This window comes from Zerene cesonia, chromosome 18 (genome assembly GCF_012273895.1).
Source record: "Zerene cesonia ecotype Mississippi chromosome 18, Zerene_cesonia_1.1, whole genome shotgun sequence".
Classification (NCBI taxonomy): Eukaryota; Metazoa; Arthropoda; class Insecta; order Lepidoptera; family Pieridae; genus Zerene; species Zerene cesonia.
Genome location: NC_052119.1, coordinates 4,549,835 through 4,565,997, shown reverse-complemented (window position 1 = coordinate 4,565,997; position 16,163 = coordinate 4,549,835). Strand labels below are relative to the sequence as shown.

Below are 16,163 nucleotides of genomic sequence, written 5' to 3'. Positions count from 1 at the left end.
AAAATTGAAACAAAAAAATTAACTTCTTATTTGCAGTATAATAATACTGACTTAAATTACTTTATTAAAAAAAAATTGCATGATTAATCTCATTATATATCCTGCAAGACCTACAAAATAATATTGCTACTTCTTGATACATGGTATTATTTTCAACATGATACATTGCATTTATACATTTATATCAAATAAAATAATACAGCTATACAATTAGATATGGTTAATTATTAGTACATAACATTAAATATAATGGATAAATTTCAAATATACACCATAGTGTAAGGTTTAGAATTTTATAATTAATTCTACTTGGTTTGGTAGAGAGCGATATAATGCGATACATTTAGAAGGTACAAACGCACTAGGTTACTCTGGCACATAATTCATGATTATTGATTTCAATGAAAAAAATATCAATTTATACGATTTTATACAATTTTGATGTTTATGCCTTTTTTGGTGGCATCTAAAGTTGGTTATTGAGAAAAAAATATACTGAATAATGTGTAGATAAAAATACATCTAGAAACAAACAAAAAAAATATTCAATTATGAAGTTAGGAGCCAAATTTGTACTGCAAGACAAAATTACCCAGTCTTTATGTAACAATATATTTATAAATCTGCAATGATTATGTACCTATAAAGAACTATTTCCAAGCAACTACGGCAAATCAAATAATACATTACTTATCACTAAATTAGCAAACTATAAAATTATAACTTTATCGCGTTTCCTGCCAAACGGTATGAAAATAGAATTTAAAAATGATAATATATTACAATGTTCTTATATTCAGACTTAATAAATCAATTAATACAATATACGATTTTAAATCGAATTAAGATTCGATATAAATGAATTTTCAATGTCTTCAGATTTTTTCTAGTATAGTATATATAGTAGATTTATTTAATAGTAGGTACAACGAAACTATTTGGTAACATACTTACTAAGAAAAAAGTTTCTAAAGTTATTTGCTTTTTATTTTGTGGAATGGTTAATATTAAAATATTTTTGGGAGTCATTATGAGCCTTTGTTTATTTACATTGTCTGCTATAATGAAGTAAATAATTATAATTTTCTCGAATTCCACTAGCTTGCACTATTTAAAAACACACTTTTAGACAAAATTATATAAATATCACTATATTTAAAACTAGACATAAAACCATTGATAAATAAATTACGCATATAATAATTCAAAAACACGACTGGTAGTACTTACAAAAAAAGCAAATTTAGGTGGCATATTATACACATATCGAAAGAGAAAATCCTTCAATATGTGTATAATCTTTGTGTAGTTACAAAATATGCCGAAACGTGATAGATGGTAACTTTTTCTTCCACTTATTAATTCGATAATTTTTTTATAAAATACAGTAAAAGTAAAAGCGCAATTTCATACACTGATCATTAATAGAATTACTAGTATGGAGTTTCACATCAAAACCTTTTCTTGAACAGCCTAGTGCATACGTCAGTTTTTGGTTTCTCAGCTTTTGGATATGTTCAATTTAGATTAAAATCCGGTAAACAAATAAACTTGAGAGGTGTTAAAAGACTCCCGGATGGAGCGAAGTTCCTTTCGATTTTTAAATTAATTAATTGAATTAGAGATGGAATTGTTACAAAATTTTATTATTTTTAAAACCTAAATGAACCTGAAATAGAAAGACGAAACGAAAATTACTGGCTTGCTTTCTATAAGACAGAGTGACACAGAGAATTACGCGCACGCGCAACGTGCACAACTATAGCAAAAAGTATTGTTCCAACTTTTGGTCTTAATTTTTTTCACTTTCGCAACCCGCGATAATGAACTTCGTACAAAAGTGTAATTTTAAGCCAATGTTGTATAATGCGATACTAGCGCCGCGGAATGGTGTCCCAGCGCGGCCGCGTCGCTGCGTTGCCGCGCGCACGCAGTAGCGCCCTTAACTAACTTCGATAGTAGCGCCCGATACGACTTCTCAGAGTATCGCTCGTATGACTCCAAACCTTCTTGCAGTTTTAATATGAGACTGTCGTAATTTTTTCTGACTACCTCCAATATCTGTAAACAAAAAATAAGGGAATTTTTATAGTCAGGATCCAGTTAGTCCAAGCTATAAGAGTAGAGCGGTATTGCCTTCGAGTTCTGCCGTCAAGTATCCAATCGCGTTCGTTTATATTTAAGTAATAATTACTGTGGAAAAATCGAGAAGTGATACTTTAGCGATACTGAAGTGTTACTTCACTCCTTCAAACAAAATTTCTACACAAGGTTTTTTGTAAAATATATAGGTTTTAGAATTATTTTCCATTTTTACTATATGTATAAATTATATGTTAAAAATAGTTACCTGATCTTCAGTAGGCGTAGACAAATGTTGCGAGGTTAACCAAGTCTCAATTTTAGCCGAGAAGTGTTGTATGATAGCGCGAACGTTCACCATACAGTTTGCTAGACGTAACGCCTCCGCTTTATATTCACCGTCTCCGGTCGAATATCTTAGCGCTATTATGGCAAAACGGAATAAATGTTTATTTTATCTTAATAAATCTCAAATGTTTTAATTTATCTCAAGCGATGTATGAATGCAAAAATGTAAAGAATTAAAAATTAGTACTCATTTCATAATTACCTTGTTATTCCAATTTAACGAGAATTTAAATTCTCACAATTAAAAGAAATATATACAACATAGCAAGATAAAAGATAAAGCAAACATACCCATAAAGAACAGGTTATCAAAAACTTGATGCATCCTGATGAGCTCGTAATACAGTTGATCGTAAGACGCTGGGGTGGGCAGGAACGTATCTCCGAATGTGATAAACAGGTTAAAAATATTCACTACCTGAAAAAATTAAGACATTATTTCGAGAAATCATTATTATTTTGTTTGAGGAAATACTAACAAGTAATTGGTTAGGTACTGTATCCATTATTTATCGAAGTTATGACAATTGTGAAATCAGTCCGGTAGTTCTTGAGGCAAGCTCATACAAGCAAACAAATAAACTCCTGATCTTTAGACTGTTAGTATAATATATGTTAGTTAGATGTAATCTTTTACTGTCTGCCATATGAGTGACATAGTGTGACATTACTTATATATTTCTATTATATGAATACAATCTTGATGTGGTAGTCGAGCACGCTTCGGCACGAATTGGGCCAGCTCGCACCGGGGAAGTACCACACCACCACAGAAAACCGGCGTGAAATAATAGCTTGCTATTGTGTTTCGTACGGTGAGTGGGGGAGCCGGAGGCCTATTTCCTTCTCCTAACCCTTCCCAGTCCATTCCTTCTTTCCAGTCATCAATCCTTTCCTTATCCCTTATCCCTTTAAAGCGGGCAGCGCATTTTCAGAGGTCTGAGCCTCTGCGAATGTTCATGGGCGGTGGTGATCGTTTACCATCAGACGAACCACCAGCTCAGTTGCCCGCTATGACATAAAAAAAAAATCATACAGTTTCAATACACCTCCCACTTAACACTCACCTGCTGCGCCATTAAGAATATATTATGCCTCCTCAACAGCGTAGTTTCGTTAGTAACAAGGAACTTCAACAACGCAATAAGCGCCGCCCACAGTGGGCGCCAGTCGCGAGCCAGCCGCACTCTACATCGCTTCTGATAGCTGAGTACCCTTTGTAGAACACCTATACACACTTCGTACAATTCACCCGGGAACTTCTTTAGTAGGTGACACATCATAAATTCTACAAGCAAATCTGAAAAGAGAATGTTGTATAGACCATTACCATTGACATAGATTATTTAAAGAAGCGGTCTCAAAACCGACCCTTGGTTGACGCTGAAATTTATTTTACAATGGTCTTTAAGTATGATGTATTAACATTGAAATGATTTCATAAGCATCAAAATATATTATTGTACCTATTAATGTAGACGCTAATGGCTGCGAAGGGGGTTCTTCAAGTACAATTTTTCTATGGCGCATTGGCAGTCTGTATAACTGGACCTGTTAATAAATAAATTATTCTTTATCATTGTATAAAATGGCACTAAAAACTTATAGGATACCAAGAACTTATACTCACTTTGAAAGTAAGATTTTGGTCGTGCATTATGGAATTAGCGAATTGTTCTTCAACAATACATGTAAGTGTGATAAAGCAAAGGCTACATTTGTTGATGCTCGCCTCCGTCCGAGTGTCCGCCATTACTATTGAACTGTAAGAATAATAATTAATATTATTTACACGAGTATTAATATTATTTTAATGACAAAAATAAGATTCAGTGCCAAGTTCGTAGTTTTAAATTGTTCACAATTATCAATTACAAAATACATCATGCCCAAGGCATCATAAGAAAAATTTTGCAGAATTAACTTACCAATACTGGAAGAAAGTAACTAATAAATTTGTTGGTTGCTCATTGTCTATCAGTGCCTGAATTTGGGCTAAATTTGGTGGACTCTGAAAAGAAATTAAAGTTAGATCTTATATCAAGAAGTTATCATACTTTTTACAAACTCGTAACAAACGTAATCACAAATTTATTCTGCATTTTTAATATCTAATTTTTAATTGTCTTTTATATGAGCTATTTAACATGAAATTTCCTGTGACTTAACTTTTCCAATTTTCAATGTTTCTCAACTTATCAAGTTTCGATATTTATATGTTTTGATGATGTATGCTTAAGTGGGAAACGAAACCCACCTGGTGCGGAGGTAATGTGGCAGGTGGTGAGGGTGGAGCCGACGATGCAGCAGCTGATGATGAATGGGCCAGCGTCGTCATAAAATTGCGGTTCAAATGAGCTGCTTCGTATAACGCTAGCAGCATACCTTCTTCTCCGCCACTACAGGAAAAACAAACAGAAGAACATATTTTGAATTACTCTGCAATTATAAAAAAATTGATGTGTACCAATGTAAACACCAATGTGTTACTAATGTTGAATACTCTCAAATACAAACTTTCTCTAACTTTCAAATAACAAAAAGACTTTATATATAAACTAGCTGCGCCCCGCGGTTTCACCCGCGTAAGTCCGTATCCCGTAGGAATATCGGGAGAAAAAATAAATGTTGGCCGATTCTCAGACCTACCCAATATGCTTACCAAATTTCAGAGGAATCGGTCAAGCCGTTTCGGAGGAGTATAGAGACTAACATTGTGACACGAGAATTTTATATATAAGAAAATTAATTTCTGCTTAAATTGTTTAATCAAAATCCACAATACCTATTTCTTTGTCCCCGAAAAACAGGCTGAGTGTCATCATTTGTTAGGAATATTCCTCCCACTATACTTGTGAGGGAGCTGAGCCAACCTCCAGTGTTTGTCTGCATACCACCAAAAGTAGACATTACATAATCATTCAATGCAGCTGTTATAACTTGACCATAACTGAAATGTAAATAAATAATTAAGCTTACAAACACATAGGAAAAGATAAAATTACTTACAGAACAATGACTTTATATAGTATAACTAGCTGTGCCCCGCGGTTTCACCCGCGTAAGTCCGTATCCCGTAGGAATATCGGAATAAAAAGTTGCCTATATGTTATTCCAGTTATCCAGCTGTCTACGTACCAAATTTCATTGCAATTGGTTCAGTAGTTTTTACGTGAAAGAGTAACAAACATCCATACATCCATACTTACAAACTTTCGCATTTATAATATCAATAGGATAAAAATGTCAATGTATTCATAATATAACAAAAAATAAAAAAAAATCTTCTCTTTAAGATAGTTGTTACGTTTATTTACAATTATATTATAACAAAAGACCACCATGTCTAATTTGTCCTATATTTCCCCATGCTAATGAGAATTTTAAATCTCAATTTCTTCCAGCTTCTGTGGCATTAACATATTTTAGGTTTAAATACCTTTATATTTCATTTACATTAATTTTTATATTCCTCTAAAATCTAAATGAAAATTACAAACAGTGAGAATCTAACTTATATAATTAACCTTTCTTTAAGAGTTGATCTCACACTGAAAATATTTAAAAAATATTATTTTTTGTGTTTTTCAGTTAAGAGTGGATACATAATAATTTTGATTATTGCTTATTTATATATATACAGACTTGCTAGTGATTTAAAAAAAAATCATACCCATTCAGAGCCAATTCATCATCCAGAATTGATAATTTAACAACATAAGGATTGGCAGACTCTTGTTTCTTATAATTAACCAGGAACATTAGTAGCAGTACAACATCATAACCTTAAAAAATCGAAAACAAAATTAAAACATATTTTTACGGAATTTATGTAACAGCTGCTTTAAATTTTGACAAGTTATTACAATTTAATTTAAAAGTGTGAATATAAAAAAAAATACATTTCTTTTTGGATTTTAACAAAAACTCACTCTATTAAACCAAATTCATGAAATTAAATCATTTTCGGAATATTTTTTTACTATTATACATATACATACACATACATATACATACTATACAAATAAAACTAAAAATTAAAACACATCTTTTGCTGCTAAATAATGTGTTTATATATTACTCACCATGCTGTTGGCGTTCCGTAGAAGTACACAGTAAGTGTATCAGTGGTTCGAACAATGAATTCATCATCAAATATTCCACTAGTGGATTATCATCAATATTGTCAATACCAGTTGCTATTATGAGAAGTAATTTAAGAACCATTGATTTTAAACTGTCTGGAACATCACCTGAAACAAAAATTGGTGTGGAGTACATTAAAATCATTTAATAATCAAATAATACAAGTTTGAAGAAATTAAGTCAAGCTATAGTTGATAAATATTATGATTAATATTTATTTATTATATTTAATATCAAATGATTTTACAAAATTACAAACAATTAAAATTTTGTAAAAAATGTGTAAACCAAGGAGACTTTGATTTTTAATAATTTGTGAGCAAGAACTAATTTTATTTATGTAAGAAATTAATTGACTTTTTATCTATCTGACTATTATATACACCAACACTGCTCTAAATGGAGAAAGGAAACATAGTAAATGTAGAAAACAATTGGTAGAAACAAACATTAAAAAGAAAAGCATGTGTCCTTGCTTTTGGACCATGTATGGGCTGATGACAATGATGACTAACATACAACACTTTTCAGTGAAGCCTTTGAGTCAAAGAAAATTACAGTAAAATATAAAACTATTGGTATGCTCACACTGAAAATTGAAATCTGAAACAAATATGAGTAGGTAATATAGTTCATACCTGATAGTACAGCATTACAGTGCTCCAATAGTTTTTGCATTTTAGCATTAGGGCTCTCTGTACCCAGAAGTATAAGTTTAATATTTATATTTGAATCCTGTGCAAGTCTTTGGTACATAGTAGTGAGTAAAGCACTAAAAGTCTGCAGTGCATAGACTAACCTGTGAAATGGAGACCATCATCAAATATTAAGAAAGCACAAAATTTTATACAGACTAGGAATAGTAATAATTTATTTAACCTTACAAATAAAGTGGACTAAAGTTAACTTGAAGGTAGAATACCAGCTTTGTTATCCTGTTTATTAATAAACAATTCCCACTATTTCACTTTCCTATATTGAAGTCTCATAAGTACAACATACCTGATATGGTGCTCTTGTCCTAACATTTCAATGCACTGAATAACTAGTAAATTAATATTATCTTTCATGTTCAACAACTGCTCCGGACTTAATTTTTGTATTTCTGCTTCCAATTGCGGAATCTTCGGTTTCAGCAGAAAAAACTCATCCCAAAATGTGGGATTATCGCTAGTAAGATCCTCGCCTCTGAAGAAAGATTCATAAATCTGAACTACCTTCTCTTTAAGATGTCTTTTGGATCCCGAACCACTCCTTTTTCTCATAGCCATTATAAAAGAGAGTAAAAGTACTGTTTAACAATAATATTACGGTAACCTTAAAATGTACTATATTAGACACTTGTTTTTTAGTTTTTTATTCCTATTAAACTAATTGTTAAAAATAAAAAACGATGTCCTTTTTCTTTTTCACGTTAAGTAGGTAAATAATGTAATAATATATTCTATATTGCTTTTATTATGATTAAAAAGATGATAAGAAGAGTGAACATTGAACGTCACTGATCAGCCGTCAATGACAATTCATAAATAAATGAAATAAACTCAATGCCAGACTTGAAAACGAATAAGAAAATATGACAAATACGTCTTATTTTTCGGGCTGTGAATGGGCTCACTTTACTAACTTAATGTCAAAAAAATACTTGTAGTCTATCCTAAGCCTTAATTCTATTGTCTATGAATGTTATAGTCTGTGACACCAGTGTGGCTGATGATCGACTTTTATTTTATTGTGTGCCAATTTTGTTTTTGTTAATTGTTTACTATTACTATCGAAACGTGTTGAAAACAGTGACAATACTTGTTAAGCAGTCGCCATGAAATCTAAACGACGCCATCATGATTCGTCAGAAGAATCTGAAGAATCAGATGTAAGTGAGAAGTCAAGCAGTTCCTCTGATAGCGAAAGCGATGTTTCCTCAGTATCTGATCACCGGCATAAAAAGAAAAAGAAGAGGGCAGATTCTTCGGAGTCTGAAAGTGATTCTGGCGATCAGAAAAGAGTTAAGAAACGGAAACATAAGAAAAAAAAGCGAAAGCATGGTAAAAAGAAGCGTCGCTCCGAATCTGAACATAATGACTCCGATGACAACATATCAATTAGTGAGGGTGAAATATCCGTAAAGAAGAAAAGGAAGCATAAGCATAAGCATTCAAAACGAGCCCACGGATCATCTGAGGAGGAAGGTAAAATCATATCGTAAAAAAGTATCTTAAATCATTACTTTAGTAAAAAGTACCTAATAGTTGAAAAATGTTTTAGAGCATGTCAGTGTTGAACGCCGCTTACACAGTGTTGTCAAGGAATGTCGTGCTGATTCTGAAGAACAGCGTCCATGTAGAACATACTACCAGTAAGGCATATTTCAATATTAATAAATTAAAAAAATTAAAATGCCTGAAATTTAAATTTTTGCTCGTATAGGAAAGAATACTCACAATCTGGTGGCAATGACTATGACAGGGAAAATGAAGTTGAGAGGTTTTATCGAGGCTCTAGTAAAGATCGTAGACAACATTACCAAGATAACTACTATCCTGAGCAAGAGCGTGGTGAAAGGTAGAACTTAATACATCTTGCGTTTTCCATTATCACAATTTGATTTATCAATATGTTTAGTTTCATGTCATATGTTTGCATGTCATAAATGTGTTGCATAATCTTTTCATTAATTAACAATTTTGAAACACACCATAATTAATTTGAAATTAAAATGTCACATATACAAAAGCAAATCTTTCTAATCCTAAAAACTATTTTTAGATATCCACCACAACAGGAAAGGTTTGATAGGAATAGAGATAAATATGGTCAGAGTAGTCAGTACAATGAGTATAATCAAAGAGCAAGGGAATATGATCAGTACAAAAGGTTTGTGTAGTATTTCATGTTACATCTTTTTACATTTTACTAGAAATATCTACACGAAGACAACAAGTTGTATAGTTTTGTTTAAAATGTATAATGTAAGATGTAATAATTCTGTAAATATTTCTTTGCTTGGTTATGTATAAAGATAATTAGATTGTTCAGCAATTGTGGTATTCTAATGAGTTCTCTTATCAGTCTTATAATTATTATTAATAATTGAAATGTTGTATTTGCTTTAATGAGTAATAAATTAGACATGGTAAAATGTTTTAGGCATCCACGCTATGATGATCCTAGGCCTGATGATGGATACCAAAAACGAAGAAATGAACCTTATTTAAGGGACGACCCAAGAGGTATATTTACAATCCTATCCTATCCTCCTACTAATCCTATACTACTAATATTATAAATGCGAAAGTTTGTAAGGATGTGTGTGTGTTTGTTACTCTTTCACGCAAAAACGACTGAACCAATTGCAATGAAATTTGGTATGTAGACAGCTGGACAACTAGAATAACATATAGGCAACTTTTTATCCAAATATTCCTACGGGAGACATAATTGCGCGGTTGAAACCGCAGGGCGCAGCTAGTGATGAGATAAATGCTAAAGAATATGAAAAATTTTGTGTATCTATTTATAGTTCATTATAATTTATTGTTTGAGTAATGGACACATAAAGAAATATTTCCGATAAAGTTTCTGAATGAATTGAATTAAGCTTTTTTGAAAAATAAATGTTTTGAAAGTAATAATATTAATTCATAGGTAACAATAAGTTTAAGCAGTATGGAGAGAGAGGTCCTATTAGAAAGGAATTTCCGGATGAAAGGGAGTATCATCAAAGGTATAGTTATTAAATATCAAAACATATTTAATTCATTCTTATGGCTTTTACATATTTTGTGTTCTTCTTACTCATTAAACCTTTGCAGGAATTTGTTAACAATTATCAAGTATGCTATGACTACATACTATAAAACAAAGTTGCTTTCTCTGTCGGTCCCTCTGTATGCTTAAATCTTACTACACAACAGATTTTAATGTTTTTATTTTTATAAATAGAGTGACTTAAAAGGCAGATTTGTGTGTATAATAACAGCTATTAAAGAATTTCGAATTTAACGCATGCAAAGCCATGGGCGAGAGTAAGTTTTATCTTCACGTTTACTCATAGAAATTTGTCATGGGAATGAGATTTGTAAGTCTGACCTTTTCACTATATCCAGATAAAGAAATGGCCACAAACAAATAAGAAATAAAACACAAAGGTAATCGGTTATCTACACTAATATTATAAAGAGGACAACTTTGTTTGTTTGGTTGTAATGAATAGGCTCAAAAACTACTGGACCGATTTTAAAAATTCTTTCACCATTCGAAAGCTACATTATCCACGAGTGACATAGACTATATATGTACCACGGGCGAAGCCGGGGCGAACAGCTAGTATTATATATTCTTATATATACAGGCGAGGTCCTCCAGAACCAGTGGCATTCCGCGAAAGGGAATACCCAGAGAAGCGTGAGAGATTCCAAGAAGAAACCCGTTCATCAGACAGGTGAGACCGCACTGGAATCATTCAACAATATCTCTATCATATTGGTGTTACATACTAAGAAAACATTTAAAAGATTGTTTACCAAAAGAAATCAACTTGTTGAGACATTATAGATATATTTTATAATTTTCTCACATGACTGTGTCGCAAATCTGTAAAGTGTATCTGTACCGCGTCGTTAAACAACTGTATTTGTTTTTACAGTGACATCTCTACAGAAAATTATAATGAGTGCAGACCGAATGTATTACTGTTACAAAGATATTTTAAAATTTTCACCATTAATAGTAACAGCTCTAGGCGACTGTGAAACATTATTGTTACGTTTGTTCAGAGAGCATACGCATATAATATCTGAGCGTTTAGATTTATGGATATAAGATTTGAATGTTTGTTGAATTACCCAACATGACTCTTCGTTTTTTACGTTTTTCTATCACTATTTCAAGGAAAAAATTATTATATCAAATGAGATAATCACCCATGGACTGATTAACATGAAAAAATTGTGTTGTTTATGCAATGATTGCTGAAAATATAGAATCCACAGGAGAAAAAAAATTCACTGAATCATCATTATCTATCGCCGTTAAAATAAATTTAGAAGAATGTTCACAACTGGATAATTGATTAAAAAATTATATTTTGTATCTTACATTCATATTGAATGAGAGAATTGTACTGCAAAATGTCATTTTCGAAGACTCGATCTATCTAGGTCATTTATTTTTGGTGTTAGAGTATCGTTAAAGATTTATTTGAAGATGTTGATAGAAGTAAAGAAAGAAGCACTGGATCAAAGGATAAAAAAGTCTTATAGTATGGATCAGCGAATGCAGTTATTTTTTCAACAATACAATAGTCGTTTAACAATGTTGCAACATAGTTGAGAGAATAACCATTTAAAACCTTAATGAGGCACTTAAATGCAATTTTAGAATTGATTAAAAATGTGCAGGCATCAGAAGCATTGGATAGAATTACATAGAAGTAATAAATTTTACAAAGATATGAAACTGAAAATCATGAAAGCAAAGAAGCCAATTTTTAATGTTGTCAACATTAATCAATACACCAAGAATAGCCACCATAGGACTTATGATATTGGACTTCAAATTCAAAGAGAAACTGATATAGCCTTCGTCAATTAACTAATTAGATATGCTTCATTATTTGAACTACTATTGTAATAAGAGATATCCACGAATGGATGAAATCAGTAGGTATGTTTAAAATGAACCTGAATCATCGTTATTTGAAATCTGAACGGTAAGTGTATAAGGAGTGTCAAACTACCTCGTGTGAAGATGTTTTTGATGTTTACGTTTAATATTTTAATTGAAATGTACATTTTAGGCCTTAACGATACGTTTTCCTTTTGTTTCGTAGTTCCATTAAAACGGTTTAAAAATGTTATACCGATGAAGAAATAATACGTATTTATTTTATGAGATATAATTCGTTTATTACTTTGATGGACAACATATGATTGGAAATTTGTCGTAATTAAAAAATTTCTAAATGTTAAGTCGCTTGTTATGAATAAAAGTGACAAAATCATTGGAAAATGATGATTGTGTTTCAATCGCAGGAGCAGAGACGTCCGTCGCGAAAGGTTGGGACGGCCCGATAAACCCATAGCACCGGAAAGGTATGGATTGTCTTTTCTATTTAAAATGGCAAAAAAAAAATTATTATAATACTAGCTGACCCGCCAAACGCTGTTCTGCCTTATTCATAGGGTTATAAATAATAGGGTTACAAAATTTCATTTGATTCGGTCCAACCGTTTCAGAGGAGTAAGATTAAACAAGAATGTTATATTATATAAGATACGCATTGTCGCAGTAGTGTGACCTTGAATGATGAAGTTTTTCGGCTTGGTAGTCTGCGAACTATTTAGTATTTACATTGATTGTTTCTTTTCACCCCAAATTCCCAAAAAATGAAGGAGGTACTCATTTCAACTGTATTTTTTTTTGGTTTACTTAATAACAGGATTTCAACGGTTTGACGTGATTCTTTTTGTGTTTAAATTTGGAAATTGTTATCATAATTCCATTTACGATTCCTGGGTGGTGTCTCCCTCCTTGGGTTGTCGGTGCTTTTTTGTGGCCAACATTTATATATAAGTTATTTTGACTGTTGTGTGTAATTAATTTTTACTATTTCAACAAAAGCCTAATCTGAAAAATATGTAAATATGAGGCTATGACGGCAGCAAGGTTACACAACACCTATTATTATTATTTCTTAATTAATTGCATAATGTACATATATACATACATATGTATGATTCTTGTACATAATTGTGTTATTATCTGAAGTCCAATTAATTTCAATTGTACTTGATTGACATGATTGTTTTATTGCATTACTAATTTACAAGGTTAATATCTTTTTAACACACATCTTAATTTATATTTATCACAGATTCATCTTGATAATCATTTCAGTAAAATTTATTGATAAATCCTTGATAGATCTTTTGCACGACTTTTCAGGGAATATTCCAGAAGCCCGGAAGATCGGTACAAGGAGAAGAGAAGAGTCGAGAATAGAGAAGAGAGAGGAGAACGGGATCGCGATGGAGACAGCTACAGAGAACGAGAGGATCGTAGACGAGAGCGTAGCGCGGATAGACACAGGCCTACTAACGACGCTCGTTCGGATAGAGGCGGGCCTAGGGAGAGAAAGACCAGGTAAGAGAGGAGAGAGATTGATAGAAGTGGTAAGAAAATAGCATCATTTTAAGTAAACGTTAATATTGTAGCATAAACACAATAAAGACAATTATTAGTAATATCCTCTTTGAGTATTACTACTAATTACTCTATGTATTTATTTACACGTTTTTATACATTAAGTACAATTTGTTTAGTAAAAAGTATCATATAATATATGACATTTACATACAGCATAAATTCAAAATAAATATGATTCGAATTTCGCTAGCAGTTACCCTTTGCTTGCTCAGTATAATTAATCAGTGGAATATGTACAACTAGCTGCGCCCCGCGGTTTCACCCGCGTAAGTCCGTATCCCGTAGGAATATCGGGACAAAAAGTTGCCTATATGTTATTCCAGTTTTTCAGCTATCTACGTACCAAATTTCATTGCAATCGGTTCAGTATTTTTTGCGTGAAAGAGCAACAAATACACACACATCCTTACAAACTTTCGCATTTATAATATTAATAGGAAGTAGGATGTTAAGCTGTAACAAATAACTTTCAGGTTTGCTGATGCGGACGAAAAGAAAGACTACAGCTGGGGCAAGACGGAAGTGAAGAAGGAGGGAAGTCAACAAGGGGAGAAGGAAAAACCGAACTTCGGTTTATCGGGAAAACTGACAGCCGACGCTAACACCGTCAATGGCGTTGTTATCAAATACACTGAGCCAGATGACGCTAAGCAACCGAAAAGACGCTGGAGGTATGCTTAGTAACCTATATTGTTTAACGATCGTAAAGTCGTAATTAAAATACTTTTGTTTTGTAACTGAATAGACAATTAGTTGAAACAAGTTCTTGTTGTGAAAACGCGCTTTAATCAAAGTAGATTTAAAAAATTATTTCTCATTTCTTTTTCTTGCGCTTTCTTTAATAGTATACGCAAGTAACATAACGACATAACGCCCGACGTATGCAATATATGAATCGCGGAATCGTGGCAGGTTCTACCCGTTCAAGGGCGACAAGGCGCTGCCGATTCTGTACATCCACCGGCAGTCGGCGTTCCTGATCGGGCGCGACAAGAAGGTGTGCGACATCCCGCTGGAGCACCCGTCCATCAGCAAGCAGCACGCCGCGCTGCAGTACCGCGCCGCGCCCTTCCAGCGCGCCGACGGCAGCGCCGGCCGCCGCGTGCGCCCCTACGTCATCGACCTGGGTACCCGCCCGAACGCCCCCCACCCCACCACCACGCGCCTCTAACTTCACTTTTGTTTGGATATAAATAAATGTGAAATTGAAATTTTGAAAAGAATGTACCCTATATATGTACATGAAGCGTAATTAATTACAAAAGGATAATTAAAAAATAATTTTGATACTTATATTAAAATAAAAGGAACACAGACGAGAAATGCAACGGCAACCGTCGCGTGTCACACGCGTTGGATCTTGCGCCGTCGCCGCCGCAGATGCGTGCGCGCTCGGACAAATAATGTCAATAGCCATTTTCCGAGTATAACTAGTAATTAAACACTTCACACTAATGTTATAAATGTAAAACTTTGTTTGTTTGGATGTTTGTCCACCAATAATTACGCTGAAACTACTGAACGGATTTTCGTGAAATTTGGTATACAGACAAGGTATGAACTGACTTGGGTGATGGGATACTTTTTATCCTGATTAAATGCTTCCTTGGGATAAAATAGGAATCTAGATATCCGGGTGGAGCCGGGACGAGCGTCTAGTGTGATATAAAAACAAGAAATACGTGCTATTCTTCGTTGTCGACAACTGTTGTGCGGTTACACAGTATGCAATGTGACTTATATATTTTGTGTTTTACGAAATGAAATTTTTACAGTTTCTGTACTATTTTATACCCTATCAGAAATGAAAGAATGTTAATGAAATTCACAGATTCAGCAAACGGCACATTTGTAAATAACAAGAAGATCGAGCCGCGCCGCTATGTGGAGCTGCTGGAGAGGGATGTCGTGAAATTTGGTTTCTCTCAACGCGAATACGTGCTACTGCATGAAAATAGGTAATAAGCTGTTGTGTATTATATAGTTCTTGTTATGTTATTTTATAAATTAACTAACTGTACGCCCCGGCTCCGCCCTGGTAGTAATTTATCGTAATTGAAATAATATAAACTATTATTTCTTTTAAGTTGAATCAAACTGTGCAAATTTGATTAAAATCGGTTGAGTATTTTCGGAGCCCATCGCGAACAAACAATGTGACATGTAATTAATATATATATATATATATATATATATTAAGATAAAATGTGTGCTTGCAATAAAACAATTAACAAGATATTTTCCACTAACAGTAAGGATGACGCCCAAGACGATGACCAAGATGCTGCATTACCGGTCACCACTACCGACAAGATCAAGCAGGAGAAACGTGCCAAGGAAGAAACTGCGGCCGATGGCTAAACTAAGACTTCTTGTACACG

General features: G+C 33.1%; 2 protein-coding genes across 2 annotated transcripts in view; one reads left to right on the top strand and one right to left on the bottom strand.

Moving 5' to 3' along the window:
- Positions 1 to 27: 27 nt before the first annotated feature.
- Positions 28 to 8,080, bottom strand: LOC119833978 (armadillo-like helical domain-containing protein 3). Its single transcript, XM_038358240.1, has 13 exons — positions 7,579 to 8,080; positions 7,215 to 7,375; positions 6,516 to 6,683; positions 6,104 to 6,215; positions 5,216 to 5,380; positions 4,688 to 4,829; positions 4,359 to 4,441; positions 4,061 to 4,193; positions 3,897 to 3,981; positions 3,498 to 3,730; positions 2,722 to 2,848; positions 2,351 to 2,505; positions 28 to 2,061 (listed from the first exon to the last, which is right to left on the bottom strand). Exons 1-13 carry the CDS (start codon positions 7,845 to 7,847, stop codon positions 1,849 to 1,851), a joined length of 2,046 nt encoding a protein of 681 aa, XP_038214168.1. The 5' UTR covers positions 7,848 to 8,080; the 3' UTR covers positions 28 to 1,848.
- A 183-nt stretch (positions 8,081 to 8,263) lies between these two features.
- The window catches only part of LOC119834135 (smad nuclear-interacting protein 1), a 9,183-nt gene continuing 1,283 nt past the window's right edge, over positions 8,264 to 16,163 (top strand). Inside the window, exons 1-13 of the mRNA XM_038358428.1 lie at positions 8,264 to 8,765; positions 8,842 to 8,932; positions 9,004 to 9,138; positions 9,343 to 9,450; positions 9,724 to 9,806; positions 10,222 to 10,300; positions 10,928 to 11,017; positions 12,609 to 12,668; positions 13,522 to 13,719; positions 14,256 to 14,453; positions 14,695 to 14,909; positions 15,614 to 15,740; positions 16,035 to 16,095. Coding sequence (XP_038214356.1) covers positions 8,396 to 8,765; positions 8,842 to 8,932; positions 9,004 to 9,138; positions 9,343 to 9,450; positions 9,724 to 9,806; positions 10,222 to 10,300; positions 10,928 to 11,017; positions 12,609 to 12,668; positions 13,522 to 13,719; positions 14,256 to 14,453; positions 14,695 to 14,909; positions 15,614 to 15,740; positions 16,035 to 16,095 — 1,815 coding nt within the window. The 5' untranslated portion in view covers positions 8,264 to 8,395. The remainder of the gene's footprint in view (positions 8,766 to 8,841; positions 8,933 to 9,003; positions 9,139 to 9,342; positions 9,451 to 9,723; positions 9,807 to 10,221; positions 10,301 to 10,927; positions 11,018 to 12,608; positions 12,669 to 13,521; positions 13,720 to 14,255; positions 14,454 to 14,694; positions 14,910 to 15,613; positions 15,741 to 16,034; positions 16,096 to 16,163) is intronic.

Excerpts from the sequence above, each read along its gene's own strand:
- LOC119833978 (XM_038358240.1), bottom strand. The coding sequence starts at position 7,847 with ATGGCTATGAGAAAAAGGAGTGGTTCGGGATCCAAAAGACATCTTAAA. Across the intron at positions 7,376-7,578 it reads GGACAAGAGCACCATATCAG|GTTAGTCTATGCACTGCAGA; the intron begins GTATGTTGTACT and ends TCCATTTCACAG. Across the intron at positions 4,194-4,358 it reads GTTACTTTCTTCCAGTATTG|TTCAATAGTAATGGCGGACA; the intron begins GTAAGTTAATTC and ends TTATTCTTACAG.